The 25234-nt window shown below is 39.8% G+C and overlaps 2 protein-coding genes across 2 annotated transcripts in view; one reads left to right on the forward strand and one right to left on the reverse strand.

Annotated features, from left to right (window-relative positions):
• Positions 1-25234, forward strand: part of LOC133007925 (seizure 6-like protein) — a 55268-nt gene that overhangs the window by 14439 nt on the left and 15595 nt on the right. Inside the window, exons 2-3 of the mRNA XM_061075765.1 lie at positions 22083-22559; positions 23909-24048. Of these exons, the coding sequence (XP_060931748.1) occupies positions 22083-22559; positions 23909-24048 (617 nt within the window). The remainder of the gene's footprint in view (positions 1-22082; positions 22560-23908; positions 24049-25234) is intronic.
• On the reverse strand, positions 8723-9948 carry LOC133004932 (MORN repeat-containing protein 3-like). The gene is made up of 5 exons (XM_061074495.1): positions 9804-9948; positions 9504-9661; positions 9251-9410; positions 8962-9146; positions 8723-8821 (listed from the first exon to the last, which is right to left on the reverse strand). Exons 1-5 carry the CDS (start codon positions 9946-9948, stop codon positions 8723-8725), a joined length of 747 nt encoding a protein of 248 aa, XP_060930478.1.

Consider the following 25234-nt stretch of genomic DNA (forward strand, 5'->3'; position numbering starts at 1 on the left):
GTGTTTTGGCCTTGTAATCAACGATACAGGCCGAAGTTGAGGGTACACTGAGGCTAAAGGTAAATCTGACTGGCTACTGGCTTGTATGGCAGCACTTTGAAAGCCATGTGGCCCACTCAGTAGATCAGACATCATTACCTCTATGCCTTTTTAAACTAAATACTGTCCCATTTCAAAGCTTATGACAAGATGGAGAATATCCCTTGTATGTTCTACCGCACTATTTAATGCCTACTGTCAGTTGATGTTAGCACCATGTGATGTTAAATACTTGTCTTCAGTTGTGTACCTTAGCATCATACGTTTTTTTGGGCCTTTTAATCACAAGACACCCTTTTCAAAGCAGACCAAACACAGGTCTATCCATCTGATCCAGAGCCATTGGCTGCAGTGTGTGATGTATCGTTTATGGTCTGGTGCAGGGCTTGTCCATGGATCCCCAGATCTTTGAGCAAACTGATGGTGGATGTTGCAAGGAAACCCCTGCAGCCAACCTCCACAGGGCAAACTATTTCTCTTCAGCCGTGTTGCTCTGCCTAAAATGCCATGTCTGCATACTTCAGCCTTTTCCTCTCATTAGCCTCATCAACATTATCCTCCCAGGGTACTGTCAATTCTATGAAGTAAACGACGTGCAGTGTGTTGGACCATAGAATCAGGTCAGGTCTTAGGGTGGTAGTGACAATATGTGATGGGACTGTAAGCCACTGGCCCACGTCAACCAACATCTCCCAATCTCTGACTTTCTCCATCTGACCACTCTTGGTCAGTGGAGGAGGCCCTCTCTGTCCCCATTCCCCCTCAAGGACAAATGTGGTCCTTCGTTCTTGGTTTATTTTGTTTATTCTATGCAAGGCATTTGAGTAGGCATTCGGTAGGTATACGAGGAGACACAACCAGGTGGTTGTATAGATTTGTCTCGGGACTCTGAGAGTTATCTCCAGCCTTGTTTTGGTGCGTTTTAACTCCTCTACAAGACTTGAGATAGGCAGCTTGAGAATCCCATGTCCCTACAGGCCGACGTTGCTCAGACATCTTTGGACTCCTAACCACTTTCTCACGTAGGAGTTGATCATTCAGAACGTCAACTACTGTAAGTGACCACATCGGTCGGGGGTAAGAAAATATATAGAAGTATCCCCATTGCATCTGGTCCATCTTAAGGCCCTCCCTGATGCAATACGAGGTCGATTTGTGTGAGGATCTATTCATCTATACGTGGAAGGTAACTTCCCATCATACTCCTCACCAGGTGGTATGTCATTTTCAAGTAATTTCAAGCGACCATATGTCCTTTCCATTTCCAAAAGAAGAGGTCTTTCTTCCCCAGAAACATTTTCCAATACCCTTTATCCAACTGAATCGTAGCAGATACTAGTCCAATGATATTAAAGAAACACTGTTCCATTACCTATTGCTGGTGTAGGTGGGTGTGTTTTGAGTCCTCAGGTTCACAGTTCAGACCCAACCATTGCCCTTCTCCAGCTCCGCCCCTCGATATGGTATAATCTGGCTCAAACAAACCAAGATGTTGCTGGTTAAAATCAAATCTCTAAGCTTCAAAACCGCGGTTTACAAACCAATTGGTGGTGTTATGGGGAGTTGCCACTTGGGATAAACCCACTGTAACACTGTGGTACACAGGCATCACATTGAGTTGCTCACTGACAGGGCTAAAACATAACAAAAAACACTAATTTGTTCCTTCAACACAACATTTCACCCCCAACATGAAAGATCATTGGTCTGTGTTTGAGATAGAGCTGTTGGTTTCCTCTGGCATCACTTTCTTACAAACCTCCTCCCCCCTTGTCTCCTTCCCCCTCAGCCCTCACTGCTATTAACTGGAGGCAGGCAGGAGTGTGAGGAGAGTTTCAATGACTTGTGGTTGTGAGTGTGCTCACACAGCGATGTTTCTGCTCAGTGGAGCGACAAACAAACATGTACATCTCAGTAGAAACAGACACTTTGGTACTACTGATGCAAACTTGCTAGGAACTTTATTGGCTGTATTCATTCCCAAACCATTTCCTCTAATCCTAACCTTTACCACTACCAGCTCTGACATTTCTACGTAATCCTGCCCTAATCACAGCTCTAAACCCATAGCTAACTCTGAAGCAGCCCTGAAAAGACGTAAAATGTTTTGACTCTGGACTATTTTCATCTTCCTCCTTTCTTTTTGGGGACATTTAATCCTCACAAGGCTTAAACATTTTTTCTCATAAGAAGACAGTGAGTCTCTAAGCTGTGGCAGCAAAGCACGCACTACTTTAAATAATTTCTACTTTTCTGTGTATTCATTCTTAGTGCAGCCACAACTGCTTCACCACTCACAGTCAAATTCCTCTTGGCTGCATGCCTCATCGCTTCAAACACATACCACAAGTCACTTCTTACTCAGTGTCGATGCACAAGTGCTTCTCATCCCAAGGTTGGCTAGTTGCTATGACAAACATATTTCTAACACGTAATCACTTATGTGAAATTTGAATTTCAGTCATGAGTAATCTCAGAGGGTGTTGACAGTCCTTTTTCTCACTGATGTCCATCTGTGGGTTTTGGCACAGCAAGTCTGTCCCTCAAAATGTCTAAAAACCATTAGGCTATAAAATTTTTGTATTCACATTATCCCAAATGTTTCGAGTCATTTTCAAACAGGGGGGAGACATCCTGTTTATTGGTAGTGTTTTTAACGTGAAGCTGATTTAACAGACATGGGATTTGATCATTTTATGGGCAAGGCCATTTGGCCTTTGGTGTCACAATTTTTTGGGGCCAGAACAGCCAAGGCCAGGTCAAAAAGGAAATACGATTTGGATGTAATAAAAAAAACGATTCAGTATTGATACTATGGACATTTTTTATGTGATTGTGATTCTTAAAATTATATTAGGGCTGTCAAAATGAATGCTTTAACGCATGCGCAGAATGACCCGCTCCATGTACTCACTCGCTCAGAGCGACACACTCAGTGAGATCAGACCTCGTTCACTTTAAGCAGCCGGTCAGTGACTTTGTAGAAGAACAGTAGAACACAGAGTTTCTCTGTTCTCAGCTGCTCAGTGATCAGCTGCGTCATGATCAGAGCAGATGCTGCAGTTGGTTTGTACCGAGCTGGAGTTTCTATGTCCTCCTCCTCTCTGCTCTCACTTGAACTAATAAACACTCATCACTAGTTATCAGGACCTTATCAGTACATGAAGTAACTTATTGTTTGTTTGATTCGCTCCCGAGTTTATGATTTAAACATCATGAAAATGACTCGTCAATGAGCGGAGCGACACAAGACATGATCTGACATCATCGATTCATAACCAAACACATGTGCATACGTTTGTCACCTAAATCATCCCAATAAAAAATGCACTATGAATGTGAACTATTTCATTTTAATTTGGGTGAACTGAACTTGGAACTCGTACTAAGTGTGAACTGGCTCAACACTGCTTTTACAGATGGGCTCAGATTCAGATTTCACATTCACATTTAAAGGTTTGGTTGTTTGTTTGATTTAAAGAAGAAAAGAAAAAAGTTTTATTCAACCATCCTACATTTGCTCAAAAAGAAAAGCAAAGGCTAAAATGCCCCAATTGTTTAGGATAAAGGTTCTTTGAGTTTGATAAAAACAAAAAATCTCAATAAGATCATCTTATATTTGCTCAGAGGCATAGCAAGGAGACTGCCACATTGAATTATGGTGTGGTATTTTTTATTTTTATTTGTATGATATTTTTCAATCTTAATAACTATCATTTTGCCTTTTCATCAATAAAAAACAAATGTTAATGTATATTTCCACCTTCTGTCATTTATGGGGGGTTAGGGTTAGGATTAGGGAATATATAGAGGAAATGGGGATATTTACGGCATTTAGAAATGGGAATTAATTGTGATTAATCTGATTAAACATTTAAACGTTTGACAGGCCTAAATTATATCAGTTCTCTATTAAGAACAGTGGATTTATAAGGCAGTTATATTATTTGACAATTCAAAGGGGCAACATGTATATTTTTGTACAACATTAAGTCCAGCATGAGAAGTTCAGCATCAAACTGAATCCCTTTACTCCCATATCGCTGTCCCCAGCAGTGGAAAGCAACTACATGTTGACAAGCTAGCCTATGCCCGGCTGACCTGTCTCGTTACTTTCCAGAAGATTCCACATAAACTTCCCCCTATTGTGGTATTGATAAACTGATGATAACTGCAGCTTTGGGCAAATCCCCATCACCACCACCTACTCCTGTGCAAGAAACCATATTCTCCAGATATTTGATGGTCATGTTTTTTGTATGCTTGTTAACCAGTGGGGACTTGGCTGATCTATGAATTGTTTATAAGGCAACCAGAAATGGGCTCAGACCCGACGAGGCTGGATAATGGAAAAGTGTTTGTTGGGTATGAGATGTTGGGGGGGTTACATAAAACTATAAAAAGTGCATTTTTCACTGTGCTGCTGAGCAAAGGAAATTTTTCTCTCCCACAAAAATGCTTTGCCGTTGTTGGAATACAGTCCAATTGGGACACATGTTTATATGGTTGAGCAACAGGATTTATCGCTCATTAATCATATGTGTTACCCAAGGGAGAAACACAGAGGGATTAACTGGCGTGTCTTACACAGAAAAACAAAAAATGAATCATAGAGGCCGTGATCGTAGAAAACCAACAGGATGTGACAATATAGGAGGAAAAAAGTAAAGTTGACATCCTAGCGTGTGGTTGATGGGGAGGGCAGCACAGCTGCACTAACAGGTTGGTCATGACTTTGGTGGGACTTAGGGGAGAGGCTTGATGTGGGAAATGAGAGAGAGGATGGTGTGAAGGAGAAAGATCCCACAGATGATGCCATCTGCTCAACTGAGCTGGTCATGCCTGGCTGCAGTAGCACCTGCTTATGACACACGCACACACACACAGTCTGTTAATGAGAACACTCATTGGCATAATCTATTCTCTTGCCCCTTACCCTAACCTTAACCATCAAAACTAAATACTTAACCTTAATCCTTACCTTAATCCTATAAACTAAACCTAATTCTTACTCTAAAACCAGATCTTAACCCTCAAACAGCTCATTAATTGTGGCCAATATGTCCTCACTTTCCCAAAATGTCATCACTCCTGACATAAAAAAAGTTAATTTTAACGCTCCTTCAGGGACCTTTTTATTTTTGTTGATGTTGAGCTCTCTGGGCAAAAGTGGTAGTGTTTCCACTGTCACAAAATTGAAAGTAAAAATTGAAAGTAAAACATGTTTTGGCGAGTTCACACTGCAGCTCTCTTTTGGTTGTTTCACTGTAATGATGTAACATGAAAAAAGGACTGCATCAGATTTCATCCTCTTCTCAGACCACTGTCTCTCTGCTCCAAATGCAGATTGAGAGAGAGATTCCTGGGCACGTACCAAAGGGAGGGTTCGAAGTTCAAAATACCCAACATATTAATATAAAAATGAAGATACATACAAAATTACCCATTAATCAGTAAAGACAATCTCCTAACAATATTATTACTGACTAAAAATAACCATTGATTATTAATACATTTATACATTTATATAGGGACCAGGAAACCATAACTCCCTCTCCCCTTTTGGGCAAATGGAACATCCCTCCTGAGACTTTACCAGCCAGTCATGGGGCTTAAAGTTGGCTGGAATATCAAACCACAACATTACACAAAGCTGTTTGCAAGATGCATAGCGATGAGGTAATGTATCGTAATTTTCATTCTGATCTCATCCATCGCTTGTCTGTATGGGTTAGCCTAGCGCATTGTGCTGGTCGCTTCCCCCGTTTTCTGTTTCCTCTCCCTCTGCCTAAACATAGGCTCTTCCATCCAGAGTGGAGTAAATGGTTGCCCCTTCTTTGCGGTTAATCTTTCCCGGAAAAAGAACATTGAGAATAGTTGTAAGGAAAAGCCAATCTCAGATTGTCTCATTTGCTGTTGTAGGTCAAAGAAAGGCAGCAATATTAAAAAAATATTGTTTCATAACCCTTTAAAAACTCATTGTAGGGTCTTTAAAGCAAAATCATGTTTTATATTTGATAATCTTTACCTTTCATGTCAGACAAATTGAATTAATGATTTATGATTTTCATTTCTTTACAGAAATGCTGCCTCCATTCTTTTGGCACTTTAAATAAGTTTATTATTTGATCCTAATTTTAGCCCTCAATTATCAAGAGAATCAGATCTATTGACAATGTAATTAATTAACATTTGTGTTTATGAACTATATAGATGTTTTTTAAGCTTGTTTACAATAAATGTCTGTCAGTAGTGTGTAAGTAAGTGAGTTTGGGGTGTGTATGAGTGGTCATGAGATCACCTACAAGCTCATCTGTCCAAGCTTCAATCGTTGATTGGTTAGGTCGATAGTAGCTCTGCTTTCTGTTTCAGGTCAGTTCACTCTCTGTCCCTGAGCGCAGTTCGAGTGCCAGTTCGAAGATAACATTGATTAGTGTGTGTGTGTTTTGGCACTCATCACAGCATGCTCACCCAGCACCTGCATTTGGAAAGAAAACACCTCAGAGTTCACAAATACTGCACTAATTTTTTAGTTATTGCTGTAGTCTGGCTTGCAGTGGCCTCTTCTTACAAATAGCGGGGGAAAACTATATAATTAGGACTAGGGTACTGATGGTCAAGTTGTGACAGTATTTAAAAGTAGAGGCTTGAAACCGAAAGTCCAGTTTATTACAACTCGGATTCTACTTCGGTTATTTTGCCCGTTATTCATACTGTACAGCAATTCATTGATAAACTAACATAACTTCAAAAAGTCAGATGCCGTAAGATACACAACAAAGAATTTCAAAGGATGTCTAAAAAACTTTGAAGTTTGTCTCACATATTTGGAAGATAATTCATGCCCCAAACTCTCTCAAACTGGATCAACCTTGTCTATATGGGCAGGTTTTTGTAATTAACCTTTGCAGTTTTCAGTTTGGGTTTGTTGTGTCTTTTTCACCTCCTAATATGTTAACATACTTTTAAAGACTTCAGGTCATGTCAACAGGAGGTTTGACTCGAAGTAAGGCAAGTGGTATATTTTTACTAAATTTTACATTGAGTTTAAACAGAGAAATGTTACCATAAAATGTGATCACTGTCAGCTACTTTACTTCACCAACAATCCTTTGCATGATCCCCTAGCCACCCTACACCATGCCTCTAGTGCTACATATTTGAAAGAGGACACATTTTATCATGACACTTTCATTTGTGACCATATAACTACATTCAACATAACAGCTGTGTGTGGTCAGTGCATATCATCACATCTAGCAGGTAGTTTGTTGTTTTTGGCAGCACTTTTGGGAGAATTAATAATTGTCACATTCAGTTTTACCTGCAAACTGTTTACTACCTGTTTTAAACAGTTGGACCTCTTAGTTGTGATGCCATTATCATTACTGATATAAACAATGGCCACAACTATAAACAATAGTGTCCAAGTTTTAATAAACAATAGTCAGATTTTTCAACCAGCACTGTGCAGTAGATAAGAAGCATTTTGAAGCAGAACCTGTTATTCCTGCAGTTGAAGTGAAAACCTGACCTGCCTTTTAAGTGAAGCCAAAAACCTTCTGAGATGGGCCACCCAGCATTTCTGCTACATACATTATGCAACGGCAAGTGTCTTTTGTTACCATAACAGCTTATTCTATTTAATCTAGAATGAACTAAGATAGGATAGTTTTGGTAGTGACTGCAATATGTGTTATATTATATATATACAGTTTAACTGTCATAAAGTCCACTTTGCTCAAAACTAGAAATAGGTCTCTGTGACCTTGAACTTCGATATCAAGGCATCAAAATCTAAATAGATCATCTTTGTGTCTTAGTGAATATTTCCAACAAATTTGAAGAAATTCCCTCAAGCTGATTATCAATCAATCAATCAACTTTTATTTGTATAGCCCATATTCACAAATCACGATTTGTCTCAAGGGGCTTTAACAAGGTGTGATACCCTCTGCCCTTAACCCTCAACAAAGTAAGGAAAAACTACAAAAAAAAACTATTAACAGGGTAAAAAGAACGTAGAAACCTCAGAGAGAGCCACATGTGAGGGATCCCACTCCCAGGATGGATAGAAGTGCAATAGATGTCAAGTGTGAAGGAGAACATCATCAAGATTAAGGTTTTAGCAGCATTGATTAGAATAAACATTTTTAAGCATAGCTGAAGGTCAATGGGTTCATAGTCTATGGTCAGCAGCCAGCAAGATCATGATCCACCATCAAGATCGGATGCCACTATAGTCCACAGTCATTGTCCACTGCCGCCATCAGGATCCACCATCAGCTGCCACCTCGATCGTGGTCCACCACCAGTATCAGATGCCAACACGATACAGGATCCTCCATTATTATCCTGATCAGCCAACACGATACAGAATCCGCCATACTGGATCCATCATTACGATCACGATCATAAGATAATAAGATATCATGTGTAAGATAAACCTAATTTGCGAGACCACCTTGACCTTGGGCTACCAAAATCAAAGTTATTAATCCTTATCAAGATTAGCCAGCCCGATACAGAATCCACCAACATGATCACGATCTCTGATACACAATCCAGCATCATAATCCACGATGTGGATGCAGCAACAAACAATCAGTGATTTGCGTGGAAAGATTTACTCAAAATAGTTGGAGAATCATATTTCACCATTTATTTCCAAGCCTATGGGCTTTTAATTCTTTCCTCTCTTTTTTCTTTCTTCTTTAATATGCTGATCAAGGTGGGCTGCCTGGGTTTTCCTTAAAACCAACTCCATATCCACCAGTTCTACCTTGAAAAAGAAGAAGTGTTCATGTTTTAAGCCACAATATTACACTGGATAAACGTTTTGTAATGATAGGTATTAACGAAAAATCTAGGAATTTCATTAAATTACTACGGCTGTTAAAGTAGTAAGTCATAATATCATACCTTTGGAATTGGATGCTTTATTGGGGTTAGTGCGTCATCCTTTCCAACATAGGATAGGGTCCCACATTTTGCCACTCCATCCACCCAAAAGCCTTCATAAATTTGCCCTTTTTCAAGATAGTAGAACTTTCCATTACCATTCTTCTTGCCATCTTGCCAGAGTCCTTCATAGCTGTTTCCGTTTACTTTGACACACAAGTTGGAAAGTCAAGATTGTTCAAAACTAAATTAAAATCAATTATTTTCAAATTTTCTGAAATAAATTGAAGGAAAATAAAATTGCTCTTACCATGTTGAATGATTCCCTGTCCATGACACTTATCCCTCATCCATCTTCCTTCGTAAATATCTCCATTCTCATAGTGTATTTTCCCACTGCCACTACGATTGTCCTCACTCCAATCACCTTCATAAACTGTTGATTTATTATAGAAGTATGTCCCATATCCCTTAAGTAATAAAAAATAAGAAAAAACATGTCACAGTGTATAATTACATTAATTTGTTTTGTGAATATATATAGCTGCATATCAGATACATACATGCTTCTTTCCGTTTTTCCAATTTCCATCGTACTTGAGCTCATAGTTCTTCGTTTTTGGCACTAACGCAGAGTATCTGCCATATCCGTCACGTTTTCCAAATTTCCAATCTCCATTATAAAATGTTCCAGATTTCTTCCAAATCTGAGTTCCTATTCCTTGAAAGGATAAATAAAAATAAAACCATAAAACATAGTAATTCAAACTATTTTAAAGTTATATAATTAATAATAGTCATGCACCATAACCAAATATCTAATATCTCACCTGTCAATGAAAGCTAATAACACAGAATCTTACCATGCTTCTTGTTGTTCTGCCACTCTCCGTTGTATTCATCTCCATTTGTCTCGAAAAATGTATGGCGTAGTCCACATTTCTGTGAGTTAACATCCAACAGTTTTGTGTATTGCGGTGTTAACTGAGTTGTTTTAAAAAACGGCATATTGGCATGCAGCTTGATGAAAACCCTTGAACATAAAAAAAACATTTTTACACTCATGAATGTTTACATTTGATCCTATTTATGCCTAAAATGTAGAATATTATTACTAAAAGAAATGTTTTTCCTAACATTAAAAGAAAGTCTAACTTTCTAATCGCGGTGCATTTGTTCTGAGGCCGTTAACGAGGGTTGCAAAACAAAACTGTAAATTTAACATCATATGAGAGTTATTGAAATTTAGAAAAAACAGCAGTCATGTTTAAAGGCAAATTATCAATCACTGCATTTAAGGGTATTGATTCACTGTCGTTGTGTCAAAGACTATCTTTACGTCACTTGATGATTGTCTGTCGTAGAAATTTGTTTTTCTGAAATAGAAAACTGTATTTTTTCTTTGTTCAGCTTATTGGCAGGTGGCCACCAATGTCAAGGTGCCTTACCGTCAACAACTGTGTTGTTGCACTGTTCCTGGGGGTTCTTGCATTGAGTAAACTATCCTCCTTTGTTCCAAATGCAGAAATGAACAGTAGGTGTGGATAGGTAATGAGTCTTCCTATAAATTCTTTGGTCCTTTGATCCAACACTGTCATAAAGACCCTACAGTGTGTAATGTAAAATGTTTTTCCATTATTGCTTTTCTTACATTTCATTATTATGTGTGCCTATGCATGCAATGCAAATTTTGTCCGGCTTGGTCAGGAAGGGTGTACTATCCCTTTTCTTAGACATTCGCAAAACGGTTAGCTAAAAAATCACAGGAGAAATGGAGGTTGTCATGCATGATTTTTAGATTGAAACGTAGGACAACGTGTTAGCCTCACAGAAATGTCACTATGAAATCTGTCAGAGGTTAACCTTTGAATGTGTCCGTTTTTTAACTTTAGTTCTCTGTTGCTTCTCTCAATTGGGAGAGAAGAAAATTAATGTTATTGTGAGAGAAAATTTCTGGACCGCTTCCACGGCTCCATTTCTTAACTATAACCAATAAAAATATATCTGTAGGTTTGGCAAAGTCTTGGGATTCTCACAGTGTTTATTGCACAGATAGGATTTATAGTTTTGAATAATCACATTTATTAGCATGGTGATTTTTCAGGGATTTCCATCTAATCCTTTGTTTTAAGGGAGTCCAAAATAAACCGGTTGAAGGGGTGTTTGAAAGGCTAGATGGTCACTGCCCCTACATCACAGTACTGTCTCACAGTCTAGAGGAATGCATTGCTTCTCTGAAAGCTGAGCTCAAGGAGAAAGACAAGCTCATCTTAGGCTTCTCCACCGTCGCAACGGCTCAGGCATCACATCTTAAGATCCTCTAACTGCGGAAATCAGCTAAACGCAACCGGGACAAACCTCTGGTTGTCCGCTCCAGCGACAAATAATGCGTCCTATTCTGCAATGTCTCATTGGAGTTCTAAAAACCTGAGATGCTTCAGCACAGCCTGATGATCTGTGCGGGACCATAGGAGCAAAGCCTTAAATAATAGCCAAATCTCCTCCATGTAATGCTGCAGCAAAGGCGCAATTACCCCTGGGCGGGTGTGCCACAAATTCCCTGACTGCAGTGACCTCTAGGAGCACTGGGCTGTTGACAGCAAGGATTATGCAGTAACCATAACATTGGTTTCATTTACAACTTATTCTGGAATCATTCTCCTATGTTTGCACGAGACGATTTGCAACCAAGATGGCTGGGTACTCACATTCTTTTGAGTAACCCGGAGCATGATATACTGTTTGCTCCTCATGACTATTTACATCACCTGTCTGCCCTCTTCTTCTTCCCACAGTACCACTATATACTCACTCTATGAGCCTGATTCCGTCAAGCATCGACTCATGTAAATCCGTGATTTCAGTAATAATTTCTCAAAGATCAGTTTGGCGAAATAGGCGTGATGATACTGTTTATTACAACAGAAATATACATTAGACTATCTTGAGTAAGTACCAGTAATTTCATCCCAATCAGTATACATAAAAATGCTAGTACTCTAAAACACACCCACAATTTTCAAGATAAGAAATGGACTTGGAATGATCCCTATCAATATCCGTAGCATTGTGAAAAAAATGGACTAAACCAATATTGGTATTGTTAACAACAATCCTGGTATTTGAGTTATTTTAGAAACTTGGGTAAAAAGCCAAAAGGGATTGCGCAATTTACTTAGAAGGCTTGCATAAACAAAGATAGACAGAAAAGGGTTGGACACAAGAGGGGGCTGTAACAACTGGTTACTTGATTGTTCAACTTTTGTTGAGATTGAACATATATTGTGTGTATAAATCTCACCAAACTCGGCACTGCACTCCCCATGACCACTAAGAAAAACACATGCCAGGTGTGGTTGTGATTGGAGTAACGGCTCGTGGGATACGTGTACCACATACAGACTGACAGACAGAAGGAGTTAAAAGAAGACGTTTCAGGATGACAGAGCACTGGAGCTATTTTTAAACACCCATAACAATCCAATGGTCTCAACAACACTGTAAAGCCTGGCACTAAAGCACTGTGTATAGCTTGATGTAAATCAATATACAGATTTTTTTTGGTCAACTTTCCTAACCCTATGCTAGAGGAAACACCGCACCACCTCCAGGAATACAAATTAAGCAGAGTTACAAAGAAAACAAAAATATGAGTATTCTTCCTCTATTTTAGCACAGTGGTTCAGGCTCTCAAACACAAAAAACCCACAGAGGAGCACATTTTCCTTGTCAGTCTCGCACTCTCCGTGCCTTTGTGACATTGCATTACAAGACCGACTTGATTGTGTTGAAGTGGCAATGGAAGTTTGCAGCTACTGAGGACTATTCAATTCTGCCTCCATCTCACTCATTTTCTCCTTTTACAACACTCAATCTGCTGTGAGCTCAACCTCTCCTCTGCATTCAAATCAGCATACACTGCAGTGAGAAGATAATTAGTTAGAAACGTGTACTATTCACACACACACACACACACACTCTGTAATTGCTAATAGGGTGATGTGGTGAGCACTGCTTCAGAAACATGTCATGGTTAAGGTTGCGTCTGCGAGTACTGTTTGTTTGTGTATGCACCGAACGAGAGCAGGGCATTGAACCTTAATGGAGGGAAGAAGGCTGGGACATGCTGGCCACTAATATTCATGGTCTCAGTCAACCATCTGATAACAAACCACAATATCAACATCATCAATAAAGAAACATTAAGTTGATCTCCAATTCACTTCTGCAACAGTTCATTTCCTGCATAGTCAGTGAATCAAAACCAGCAACGTAGCGGTCCCAAATTCTTAGACTGGAACTTTAAAGTGGACAATTTATAAAATGAAAGAATCATTATATACATTGGGCTTAACACTAAATGGATTAGGCTGATTTTTACCTATACATTTTAGAACCATGCTCAATTTGTGTATGGTTGACTGTTGTTTGGGGATTACATTTTGTTCTTTTATTATGAAAGCCCCTACAAGGTTTTTTAACTGGTATTGTCGCAGGTAGGATGTTTCAAGAGGAGGGACAAGTATGGATTTCTTGTACCTGTATAAAAATATTTAATACTCAATGGTTATGTTAAATCATGTCTAATATTGTTCGAAGATTTTCTTTATGGACAAATGGGTTCATGCTCATATGTTGAATATCGGTATTTTTTACAGCTCCCCCTAGTCGAGCTTTGGTCAGTGTGCCAAGTAAGAGGGGATGAAAACCCATGCATTCTTTGTTTAATGTTACATCATTACAGTAAAAACTATCCAAAGAGAGCTGCGGCTTCACAGTATTTTGTTGGTGTGTTTCCTGAACTCGCTACATGTGTCTTTTATTAACCCCTTCCAAAACAAATGCACGTGCTGTCTGGATAGTGGAAACACCATCACTTTTGTCCACAGAGGTGTCCAAATCAACGAAAATGAAAAGTTCCTTGTCAACCTTGAAACAAACGTGATACAAATGACTGAACATGCAAGTACAAAGCAAACACAATGTTACGTTTTGCAACTGTAAAATTGTGAGGAAAGAAAAATGATTTTGATGAAAGATAGTCAGGTAAACAGCAGCTGGTGCTGGCAGAGGGCAGGCTGGCTCTGAGGCAGCGTGGCACACTGGCAAAATCTGGGTGTGTGCTGCTGATCTGCCAGGCGTTGATTGCGTGTAGCGGTAGAGAGCGGCCCGGGGCTCCCGCTAAACTTGGCAGACATCTATTAACAGTTCCAGATTTTCTAGTTGTTTAGAGATGAGATTAAGGATCTCCCTGCCTTTGGCAGAAAAGGTGACATGGTCATCCAAGTCACTCGCGGTTAAATTGTCTAGGGGTTCCTTAGACTCCGACTGTCAAATTTTTGCATTGTTCCAGCTTCCATCTAGTCTCAACTGTTGTGGCACAGCATCATTGAACGTAGCAGGCAGCTTAACACAGCATTTTACAGCTGATTGATGAATCGCTTATATGGTATAAATGGTTGATTGTGTTGCAGTATAAGCTAGCTAACTGCTAGGTTGCTACATCATGTCTTCCACTGCAGCAAGAATGAGCAGCTGATAAATAGATTCTGAAGCCCAGGCCACCAGGGAATGTTAATATGTTGTGGCTCAGGCAACAACTAATTATAACTTTCAGAATCAATTAATTCAACATTACTTTCTTGATTGACAAATTATTTCTTTGTTCTGTGAAACGTTTGAAAAATGTGAATATAATTACTATTTAGCAGAGCCAATGATGATGGTCAGATGTTTGCCAGTTTGCCCAAAATCTAAGTAATCAATGACCAAAATAGCTTCTTGTTTACTCTATGTCCCTTTTTTGACACCTGATTATGGCCGGGTGAACAAATACTATAGTGTGAGCAGAGCCATGCAAAATAAGTTGACAAATGTAAAAGATTGATAAAACTGTAAAACGATATCTGCAGTTTAAAAAGCTTAAACTGCATGAGAACGCTGAAGCACGGTGTAGGCAGTACACAGCACAGCAGACCCCCTAATATCTGTCACTCAAGCAGAGGGTCCAAAGAGCTGCTACAGGCTTTTTTAATTGTATACGAGTGCAAAAGTCAATTACTAATGAATAAACAAAATCTAATGCTCTTCATGAATGAATATGATAATATTAAGGATGATAGATTTTACAGAAAAACATTGGTCATTGCTACTGTAAAATGCGGCTCATCTGAAGTTAGCACCTATTAACAATGCCAGTCTCGACAGATAAATAATTAAGTCTTGTTTTTGATGTGGCTGTCACCTCAGATTGAACTGTGTGGAGACTCTCAGAATCAATAGACTGTCTAGGTACTCTACTGATGTCCGGAAATAGGCACAATTATCGTGAGCTACAGCCCACATTCCTGTCTTCTACAAAACCCTTGTCATGAACCTGGACGCCGTCTCTTTCATCTCTGCTTTGTGATCGAGGGGTCATCCAGGTACCGCTGCACCCCGGGAGTCCTCACACAACTTACACCACAGGCCTTAGAAACGACGCACATCAATGGTTTCTCAAACCAAAAGGCACACATATCTGTGGAGAACCTATGGCATTATAACCTTTCTCATGCATGTGCACTTTCATGTTATGTTTGAGGTAACGTGTAAAAAGCCCGACCTGTTAACATTATGGCAAAGACTAGACCCTGATATCCTAACACCATTCAAACTTGCTCAAGCAGCTGTAACACTTAAACTTGCTCTTGCTTATCAGTTCAATCAAATAGTGATATACATGTAGGTGGAATAATTGTTAATGTTAATATTAATGTAAGTTTGAAAGAAATATTTAAGTTGCGCTCTGATGCCTTGGCCGTTGCCATTCACAGACAGTGGATCTCCCCTATCTTTAGTGTTTTTTAAATTACAGCTTTACGCAGTTTGCATTTGGGTTCCACATTTATATAAAATAATCGAATTGTCTGCAACAATAGTTTGATTTCAACAATTATTGTAATAAAAGGGATTTTTAATATTGTCCTTCCCTGTATTAATTTATGACTTGTATAAGATTTTTGAATTTAGGCACTATACAGAGTTTTAAGATTCAAACAGTTCCCACAATGAGCAAACACTAGGGAACAATAGAGCAGTTGGTTTGTCAGGAGAAAATGGGAAGACATGAGATAGGGGACAGAGATAGAGGAGAAACAGAGGGAAAGATAAGCTGTCTCTGTGAAGCACTACTCAACCCAAGTTGCTCTTTAAAATGCGCTTGATAAACAAATTTGATTTGATTAAGAGATGCAGTATTTTCTCCATTTAAATGAAAAAGAATGCTGCCAGCTGACCTGCTTACATGAATCGATTAGATTAAAAACAAAAATATACAATAACGAAATTGACACGTATAGCTTCCAATTATTGGTTTGTTTTGCAGAAAATTAAGTATCAGGTCCCACTTGGACGGCTTAAGGCAAACAAAAAAAGGGAAGGCAAGCAAAACACTTCAACCCCAAACAATAACAAGATAAACAAAATGATCTCCCAATCAGTTCATATAATCCACTAGGTTCATCAACTTAAATAGTCTGTTCTACTTGGTCACGTCACGAAACAAGTCCCTAAACAACGTTTAAGCAGGTGTGGTGCAAACCGAGTACAAGAATATCCAAGCTATCTCCGACAGCCCCAGAAGAGTCCTTGTCCCACGGTAATTATTGACAGTTTTCTGCAAGGTAGATAAAAGTCCATTGGTGTTGTATCTTATACTATCGGGGTCTGACTGACAAACACTGTAAAGAATATATCAGCTGCCAGCAAAAAAGTTTACTCAAACTCCCATCACATGCACTGTACGCTAAGGGAGACTTAAGCAACCCTTATAAATATCTGTTTAAAGCCTCTGTCCACTACCTGTTCAACAGCAAACAGCAGATAGACATGGTCAGAAAGCAGCTGGGGGACACAGTGCAGCTTTTAGCAGCTACAGATATTTCACCAAAACCAGAGCTAGGCTTGCACACCATGCTCAATGAATGAGCACGCTGCTTGGTAGCTGCTGAATGTGGATATAAATAAGCAGTTTTGGAAGGGGCTTTCTTTAAGATGAACACAAGTAATGATTTATTATTGATTGCAATAGATATTTTTCGATATAATAAGCTCTTTATGATTTAATTTTTGCACGGCCCAAACAGATGAGATCCAATTGTAATCTGGCGTGCAGTGTTGAGCAGTTCATCTTTGACCACTCAGGCAGGGAGCTTAGGTTTCTGCCATTGCTTAGGATCTGTCGTTCCAACCATGGCGACAGTCCCATGTTATTAGGTTTAAAGTGCCTAATCTGCTCAGTGGTTCTTTTCTCGTCCCAGTTGTGTCGTATAACCTTTTCTGCCAAACGCTCTGATTTATTCTCTTCCTGCATTACCATTTCTTGTTACTCCTCACTTGTAATGTTTTTTTTGCTTTTCAGTTGCTCTTCTATGAGCTTCATGAATACTGCAGTTCCGGCGGTTTAGAGGAAAACAAGCAGTGCCTGATTTTCCTGATCATGACCTCCTTTCTGATTTGGGATACTGATCACTGAAATCAGTTGCAATGGTTTCTCGGGGCAGAATAAAAAAAAAAACTGCAAACTCACTCCTCTTGTTAGCAGTTAAAATTAGGTTTGAAGTAAGAATTCATATCCTGACCCACATAGTAACTAAGTGTGGAAGGTGTTCACTGTTGTTTATTTCCTCATTGTTTCAGCCTCTTAAGTTGTTTTTCTTGTCATTAAATCAAAACTTGTTCAACGTGATCTGTGTACCACATGACAAGTCTACCAGATGACAGTCTTTTCAAAAAAGATAAATGCCCCATCAAACTGTCGCTGTCATAGTGGAGTTTGCATCCGTCAAACAGACTTCGAACTGCTACAAGTCTGTCAGCACTCATCAACACGTTTCCTCAGAATTAAATGGTGCACATTAATCTGAAAAACTAGGATGTGGGAAAACACAATCTGTGCTTTAATGGGCTTCACAACATCTGGGCTTTGGTTATTTACTCAGACGACTGAACCAAATTACTCAGGTATAGCAGCACAGCCATCGAAGCTGTCAGCGCATTGCTCTCATACATAGGAAATTCAAACATGCTCTATAACCAAGCTTGTTGACTTCTCCTTTAAAATGTTATGGTGCCCTTAGCGGTATAAGCTCATTGTGATTCTGATTATCATCAGTTCTCAGCTGATGTATTTGTATCCATGTGTCTCTCTCATTACACATCATCACTTCAACAGTTCAAAGTCAAATGATGACCCACTAGTATAAATCAGGTAATTGGGATGCGTGCAGCAACAAAACAAAGGCAGGATAATTGCAAATCCCACACACGCTGGAGACCAATTAAGGACAAAGGATTGTCAGCCAACAATTCCTCAGACACTTCTTTGAAAATGTTAAAAGTCTAAAGCTGACACAGACACAAATGTGCTGCTCAGGCAACAAACTGTTTCAATTAGTCTTAAAGGCTCATTTCACCCGAAGGCATATACAACTACAGGAAATAGGAGATTCTTTGGATTCTTGATCTAACCCATTTGTGATGTTTTTTATAATATATCAATTTTAACATAGAAATTAAGAAACACACAAAGGGTTGACATATGTGACGGGTTATCGCACGTAAATGTAAAATGAACATGAGATAAAAACGCAAAAATTACACATCAATAGGATAATGAAACAATAGTACAAAGTATTAAGCAACTGGCTTGCTGCTCCCTTACTGCGGGGGACAGCTAGTCACTCAACAAAATCCTGCTCCTAAATGGTGGAACGAGCTCCCCATTGACATCAGGAAAGCAGAAAGTCTACACATCTTCCCCCGCAGACTAAAATCACATCTCTTCCGACACCTTGGTTAAGAAAAAAAAAGAAAATATTCAGTTTGGTTGCACTTCTATTACACTTACAAGTAGCACTTTGTAGTTTGGCTTCTTTTAAGCAAATTGTACTTGATTCTTGTTTTTCTGGGTTTGTACCCTCATGGTTGAATGCATTTATTGTAAGTCGCTTTGGATAAAAGAGTCAGCTGAATGAAATGTTATGTAATTTAAAAAGTTAAATTACAATGCAAAACTTCCTTCAAAGCCATTCTGTCACTGCAGAGCATTTGATGCTTTCACTAATCATTATCAGACCGGCTGAAGAGGCAGACGAGATCCTTGAACTGGTACATATGCTCGGATTAATTTGATGCCCACAAATTGCTACTTCAAGCTTGTCATCATAGTCATGACAGCAAACATTTTTCAATCAAATGAATTAAAGATGTGGACACTAAACAGATACAGTGATAGCAAACAGGGAGCCGAGGTCCTGCCCTCTTTAGAAGCTGCGGTCATCAATACTTGCGGTCAGCAATACATCAAATGTGATCAGTCCTTACAGTCACTGAGATGATGTATAAATGTGGTTTGGAGCTGTGCCTAAAGGTACTTTTTCGGCTGATATAGGCTTTCCCAAATGATCTCACTGTGGAATAAATATATGGAGAAGTTCACCAGTGAACAGAAAAGCACAGAAGGTCAAGTCCTATTCAATCATGTTAGAAGAGTTAAATGATTATTGAAGGTACCAGAGGAGCTGTCAGCATTTGCTCTGCCAACAAGTTGTTGTGACATTAACATGACATGATCTATTAGCAACATAGTTCACGCTTTTGTGTCTGCACTGCGAACAAATCAGTTTGACAGTTTTCCTTTTTCACCTCTTCACTTGTAGCTCTGAGGTGTGACTTGTAAGTATCGATCTTGAATTTGTTACCTCTGCTGCAGCAAAACACGTTATACCAACCCTGTGTCAGGTTTGGTTAGGCAAGTGAATGCAGAGTTTTAAACAAATTGTATTTTAATGGAAAATGTCCAACAGAAAATAACAAAACAGAGGAACCTCAGAGAACACCAGGACCTTACAGAGAGGATGCAGAGGACGCGAGCACAGGAGATGAAGCATAACGACAGGAGATTACGACAGGCATTAAGACAACGAACCAACAATGACAAGGGGAAGCACAGAGACTTATATACACACAGGGAAGGCAGGGGCATTTGAACACAGGTGGAACACATGAGAACTTGTGCAGGAAATCACAAAGACAGGAAGTGAAGAAAGAAAACACACTGGGAGCAGAAACCACAAAATAAAACAGGAAACAGAACACAGGGAGTGGGAAAACCTGAGACACAAAAACAACTCAAAAACAAACTGAAAACACTGTTCAAAAAGAGGCGGAGACTAAACACTCAAAAGACAGAACCATGACACCTTGTTTGGTTCGGACCTTTTCAGTTTAGTCAGAATCAAAATAATAGATGTGAAAGGTGCCTCGAACCAAGATCCAGAATGACTAACCAAAACTCAGTCCGACCAAAAGAGGTGGTTTGGTTCCGGATTAAACTAAACCAAAGTTTGGTTAGTTTCCAGTGTTAAAGCACTTGAATAATTCTGACTTTCTGACCGATTGCTTGAAGTTGATTAAGCATGAAACAATAGTAGAAGAAAAAGCAGCTTACATGATTGCTTGCAGTCTTCACCTTATCACAGGGATTTACATTTGGCATATTCAAATAGTGTCAAGTTCTGCACCTGAAGTTGTTGATGCTGTTAGCATGATAACATATCATAGTGTAGGTGCTCAGTTGAGAAAAGGCATAGAGGTTATGATGTCTGCTCTACTGAGCGGTCCATGTGACTTTCATAGTGCTGCCATACAAGCCAGTAAGTAGCCAGTCAGATTTACCTTTAGCATCAGTGTATCTTCAGGTTCTTGTTTTAATTAGTAGTTGTGATTACAAAGCTGGAACACCCGGTGATGCTAAGGTAGAGAAATGAACATATGTCCCTACCATCTGCTGGTGGTCGCTAACGTCCGTCAACATCAACTGGTGGTTTCATCTTAAATAGTGTGGTAGACCTTCAAACATACAAGGGATATTCTCCAACATGCCATCAAGTGACATCATGACACCCATCTTGAAACCCTCAGTTGGAACATTTATTCCGAGGTCTTTATTTATTCAGGTCATTGCAGGTATCTGTACTCTACAAAGGGATTGGATCCCCTATAATCCTAAAACAGAACAGTGGCAACGGAATTAATTAAATGACTTGTGTCATTCATTTCTCAAGATTATAACAAAAGACATAGTGCTGACTTCTGAAAGACTCACTGTAAACAGACACAAAATACTCACTAGCAGGAAGGCGACAAACAGCATATAATGTAACACTCACTGTGGAAGGCCATATTTCACTTGTTGTGAAACCATAATTAAATGTCAACAACTTGAAAATAAAAAGTAGACCGAGCAGAACTACATCAACAATAGGTGTGTTTATATGCATGTTTGTGTCTGTGTGTGTAGCAACATCTGCTGCATCAGAACCTGCCTAAAGAGCAGCAAGCTGTGAGGCGCTGAAATTAGTTTCTTGACGATGGCGGTTTGGCACATGGAGTGTAATGCAAGTATTAATCCATAAATATAAGGCGGCTATTTACTTTCTGTCTGAAGATGGAAAAGCACCAAAACAAGGAGAAAGCACTTGTGTTGTTGACATCGCTGAGAGGACATTTTCCCCTGACTTATTTCCTTCCTGATAAAAACATCAGCTGCAGTACAGCTCTGGTCTGCATTTCTTGCTCGAGGAGCGCGTAACTGACACTCAAATGTAGATTAATGTGAGACTGTATCATGAGCACATTTTCAGCTGGAGTGTATATACTGTATGGTTGCTTGTTGTTGGACTGCAAAGTATGTGGGGAAGTTGACAGGAGGTGTATTGTGTGTGCGTTTCTGTGTGTGTGTAGGAGTTTGTGTGTATGTAAATGCTGCCTCTGCTGTTCTTGAACTAAGCTGCTGCAGATGGAATTTTAGCATGCACGGCAGAGTGGTTTGCCTGTCTGTGCATTTCTTTTTTTCAGTCCCCCCCCACCTTCATGTCATGTTGAACTGCTGTGTCTCTCCACTACATCGTCTTATTTTGTGTACATATTTGTGCATGCTTTGGCTGTTCTGCTAGATAACCAAACTTCCAATAAAACTAGCAGGACAGTAACAGAACCACCCAGAGATGCACTCCCAGGGAATCTTCAAAGATTTTTCTTTTTAATTCACTCGTCTTGCCAGTTAAAGTCATTCATCCTTTGTTTTCTACTCTTTTCAGATAAAGAAGTTCCCACAGCTGTCCCCTTTACCCCGTCCCCTGTGGTGACACCAATGAGCACAAAGGAATACAGCCCCAAAGCCAAAAGCTCCAGTGCCGTGGCTGGAGGTTTTCTGCATTCAGTGCTTGCCCAAAACGGACGACTTGTCTCCCAGAAAGGGCCGATCCTCCCCTCTGCCCTGCCAAAGAACCTGCTCCCCCTTCTGGGCAGGGGACTCAGCATCAGCTCCCTCCCTGGAAGTCACTCCCTGGAGCATCAGAGCGGGGGATTACTAAGGAGGGTAAAACCCCCAGCATCAGCTGCAGTGTCAGGCCAAGGCAGCGATCCAACCCAGCCTGCTCCTACAGACACACACTCCCCTCTGCCTCACACACAGACACACACTCCCGAAGAAGAAGCTGAGATCACCACTGTGGCCATGATGGTGGACGAGGACACTGAGGATGTGGAAACTGATACAGGGACACTTTCATCAGGTATGAGTCAATCATCTAGTCTAAAGTCAAAACCCTTCTTTATTCATTCAATGGACCACATTACACAGTGCTGGAACGTTCAGTTTTAAATTTATATTTCCATTTTATTCTACTTTACACTTTTTCCACTATCTCAGGAAAAGACAATTTTTAGCCACATGAAGTCAGTCTCTTTAACGAAGATTGAGCAACTGTTTCAGAGATTGTCATTATAAATGTATATTAAAACGACATTCACTGTCCCCAGATGATGAACTTACTTTAATCTAGCACTACCATTTAGTTGACATTTGTGGTTTTGAAACCGAGACCAAAACCACGATACAAGGCTCAAGTCCTAAAAACAGAATCCCAACCTGGTGCTTTTGCTTCATGTGCAACCTATCGAGCTTCCCAAATTATCAAGCTGCATATTTTGTTAATATAAGTTTTAATATATTTGACATCATGGCTGATGCCATTGTCCTCCAGCTGTATCAGTCACATGACTAGTTTACTTAGCTCAATATGGATAAATAGCCTTGATTGAACAGCCTCATAAGGTTACATAGTAAATTAAGTAAGTACTTTATGAGGTAAAGTAAATAATAACATATTAAACTCCAATCAGTATGAATTTAGATTCAAATGCATCATAAGGGAATGGTGTGTATTTATACAGCACTTTTCTTGATGACCACTCAAAATGCTTTACAGTACAGTTTTGACATTCAGCCATTCACACATATTCCATTTATGTGCAGCACTTTCTCTATCACTCATCACTCACACCCTGCTGGTTCATCCATCAGCAGCTCAATGTCTTGCCCAAGGACACGTGGAATGGGAAAGACTGAGAATAAACCACACACGTTCTGGTCAATGGACGACCTGCTCCAACTCCTGAGCCACAGCCGCCCCATGTCTTTGTGTGAAGCCTCAGCGAGAATAATCCAGTATTACAATGAAATGGAAAACTACTCCTTTTCAAGAATTTGCTCATGATATTTTTTTATCATTTCATTTGTAGTTAGTTACTTTGTACAGTACATTTGCTGGGATTGGAGGATTCTTTCCAATGCATTATAACTTATTTTTCTTACAAATCTGAATACTTCCCCCTTTACTGATCATACAAAAATAGAAAATGGAGGATGTATTATTTCATGTGACTGTTAACAGTGCTCGCTGTGCCTTTTGTCTGCTGTGCAGTGGCTCTGATCCCTTTAATTTCTGTCATTAAAAATACACAGCAGGGATTTCCAGTCAGTTTCGGAGCAGGCTCACATTAAAGGGATTACAAGGCAACGTATGGTTCCAAAAAAAAAAAAAAGGCCAGTGCTAAATCAACTCTTCTGCTCTCTCCTCAGCTGTGCAGAGCTGCATGGTGAATTTGTCCGACCCGGAGGGATACATAGACTCCTTGGACGACCCCCCTCTGCCTGATGGTACCTTCTTACACTGCACCTACACTGTGACCGTGTACACCGGCTATGGAGTGGAGCTGCAGGTATGCACATCAGCAGCAACAGCAACTAGACAACAGCCACTGTCAGCAGAGTCACTGCTCATCATGCTGGACATCACTCTGGAGTTATAGCGCTGTGTTTATGTGACCACGAGGGTGCCTCTGATCTGATCCCGGGGGGAACTCTGCCTCCTAGTGACTGCTGCTGGTACTGCCCCCTCTGTCTCTCTCTCTTGAGAAGCCCAGTTTTCAGAATGACAGCCTTTGCCACTGAACCAAACGGAGCAGAAATATCACCGCCACAGCTTGTGATTTTAGACAGCATGACCTGAGTTCCATGTTTATACTTTTACACAGAGTGGCAGGATGGAATACAGGTGAACCATTCCCACCTTGAGCAGGCTGTGTAAAGGGGGCTATTCTCTTTTTTTTCTCCCTCTCTCTCTCTCTCTCTCTCTCTCTCTCTCTCTCTCTCTCTCTCTCTCTCTCTCTCTCTCTCTCTCTCTCTCTCTCTCTCTCTCTTTCTCTCCCTCTCCATTTTCTTTTCATGGCTTTAATCCGACACAGCAGGGGTCAGCAGTTAGATTCATCCATGGGCTTTTTCTTTTAAGAACTGTTCCCCCGTGGGTCATTTTTCTTTGGTTAGAACATTTTCATTGTGATTTCATTTATTTTGAGACAACAGCTTATGTTAATTGTCTTTCTGCAAAAATATCACACTTATGTGTATAATGTTTCTAGACGTTTGTGGCTCCTCCTTACCTTAACCATTACAAATGTTTGGACCCCAACATGCTGACAAACTCGTTTTTTACACATTTGAAAAAGAAAACCTCAGTAAAAATAAAAAATAAATGTGTGGAATGTGTAGAAGTTTGGGCTCCCTACTATGTCAGTAATTAATATTCTTCCTTTTGCATACAGCTATAAATGCCTAATCCCAGTCCTAATTTGATCCTAGTTTTAAATTTAACTTTACATCTAAATCTTCAAACAGTCCTTTGAAGTAATAAGAAGCAGCTGAAATGTCCAGGCACTGTGACTCAAGTTGGTCCTCACAACAATAGATGTCCAAACACACTCACGTTATTAAATTTTTATTCGCTGAGATTTCTGATGTCACCTAATTCACTTACAAAAAGGATTCTGTTTCCCTCCAGCGTGTGACAACCATCAACACATTTTGGGAACAGAGCTGGATTTGGGTGGGTTATTTTTCCTGCTTCCA

This window comes from Limanda limanda, chromosome 1, assembly GCF_963576545.1.
Source record: "Limanda limanda chromosome 1, fLimLim1.1, whole genome shotgun sequence".
Lineage (NCBI taxonomy): Eukaryota > Metazoa > Chordata > Actinopteri > Pleuronectiformes > Pleuronectidae > Limanda > Limanda limanda.

Bases quoted from the DNA above. Each gene is read 5' to 3' on its own strand.
- LOC133004932 (XM_061074495.1), bottom strand. From the start codon at position 9,948: ATGCCGTTTTTTAAAACAACTCAGTTAACACCGCAATACACAAAACTG. The intron at 9,411-9,503 runs GTATGTATCTGA...TTATTACTTAAG, and splicing joins GGAAAAACGGAAAGAAGCAT to GGATATGGGACATACTTCTA. The intron at 8,822-8,961 runs GTATGATATTAT...TTCTTTTTCAAG, and splicing joins TAAAGCATCCAATTCCAAAG to GTAGAACTGGTGGATATGGA.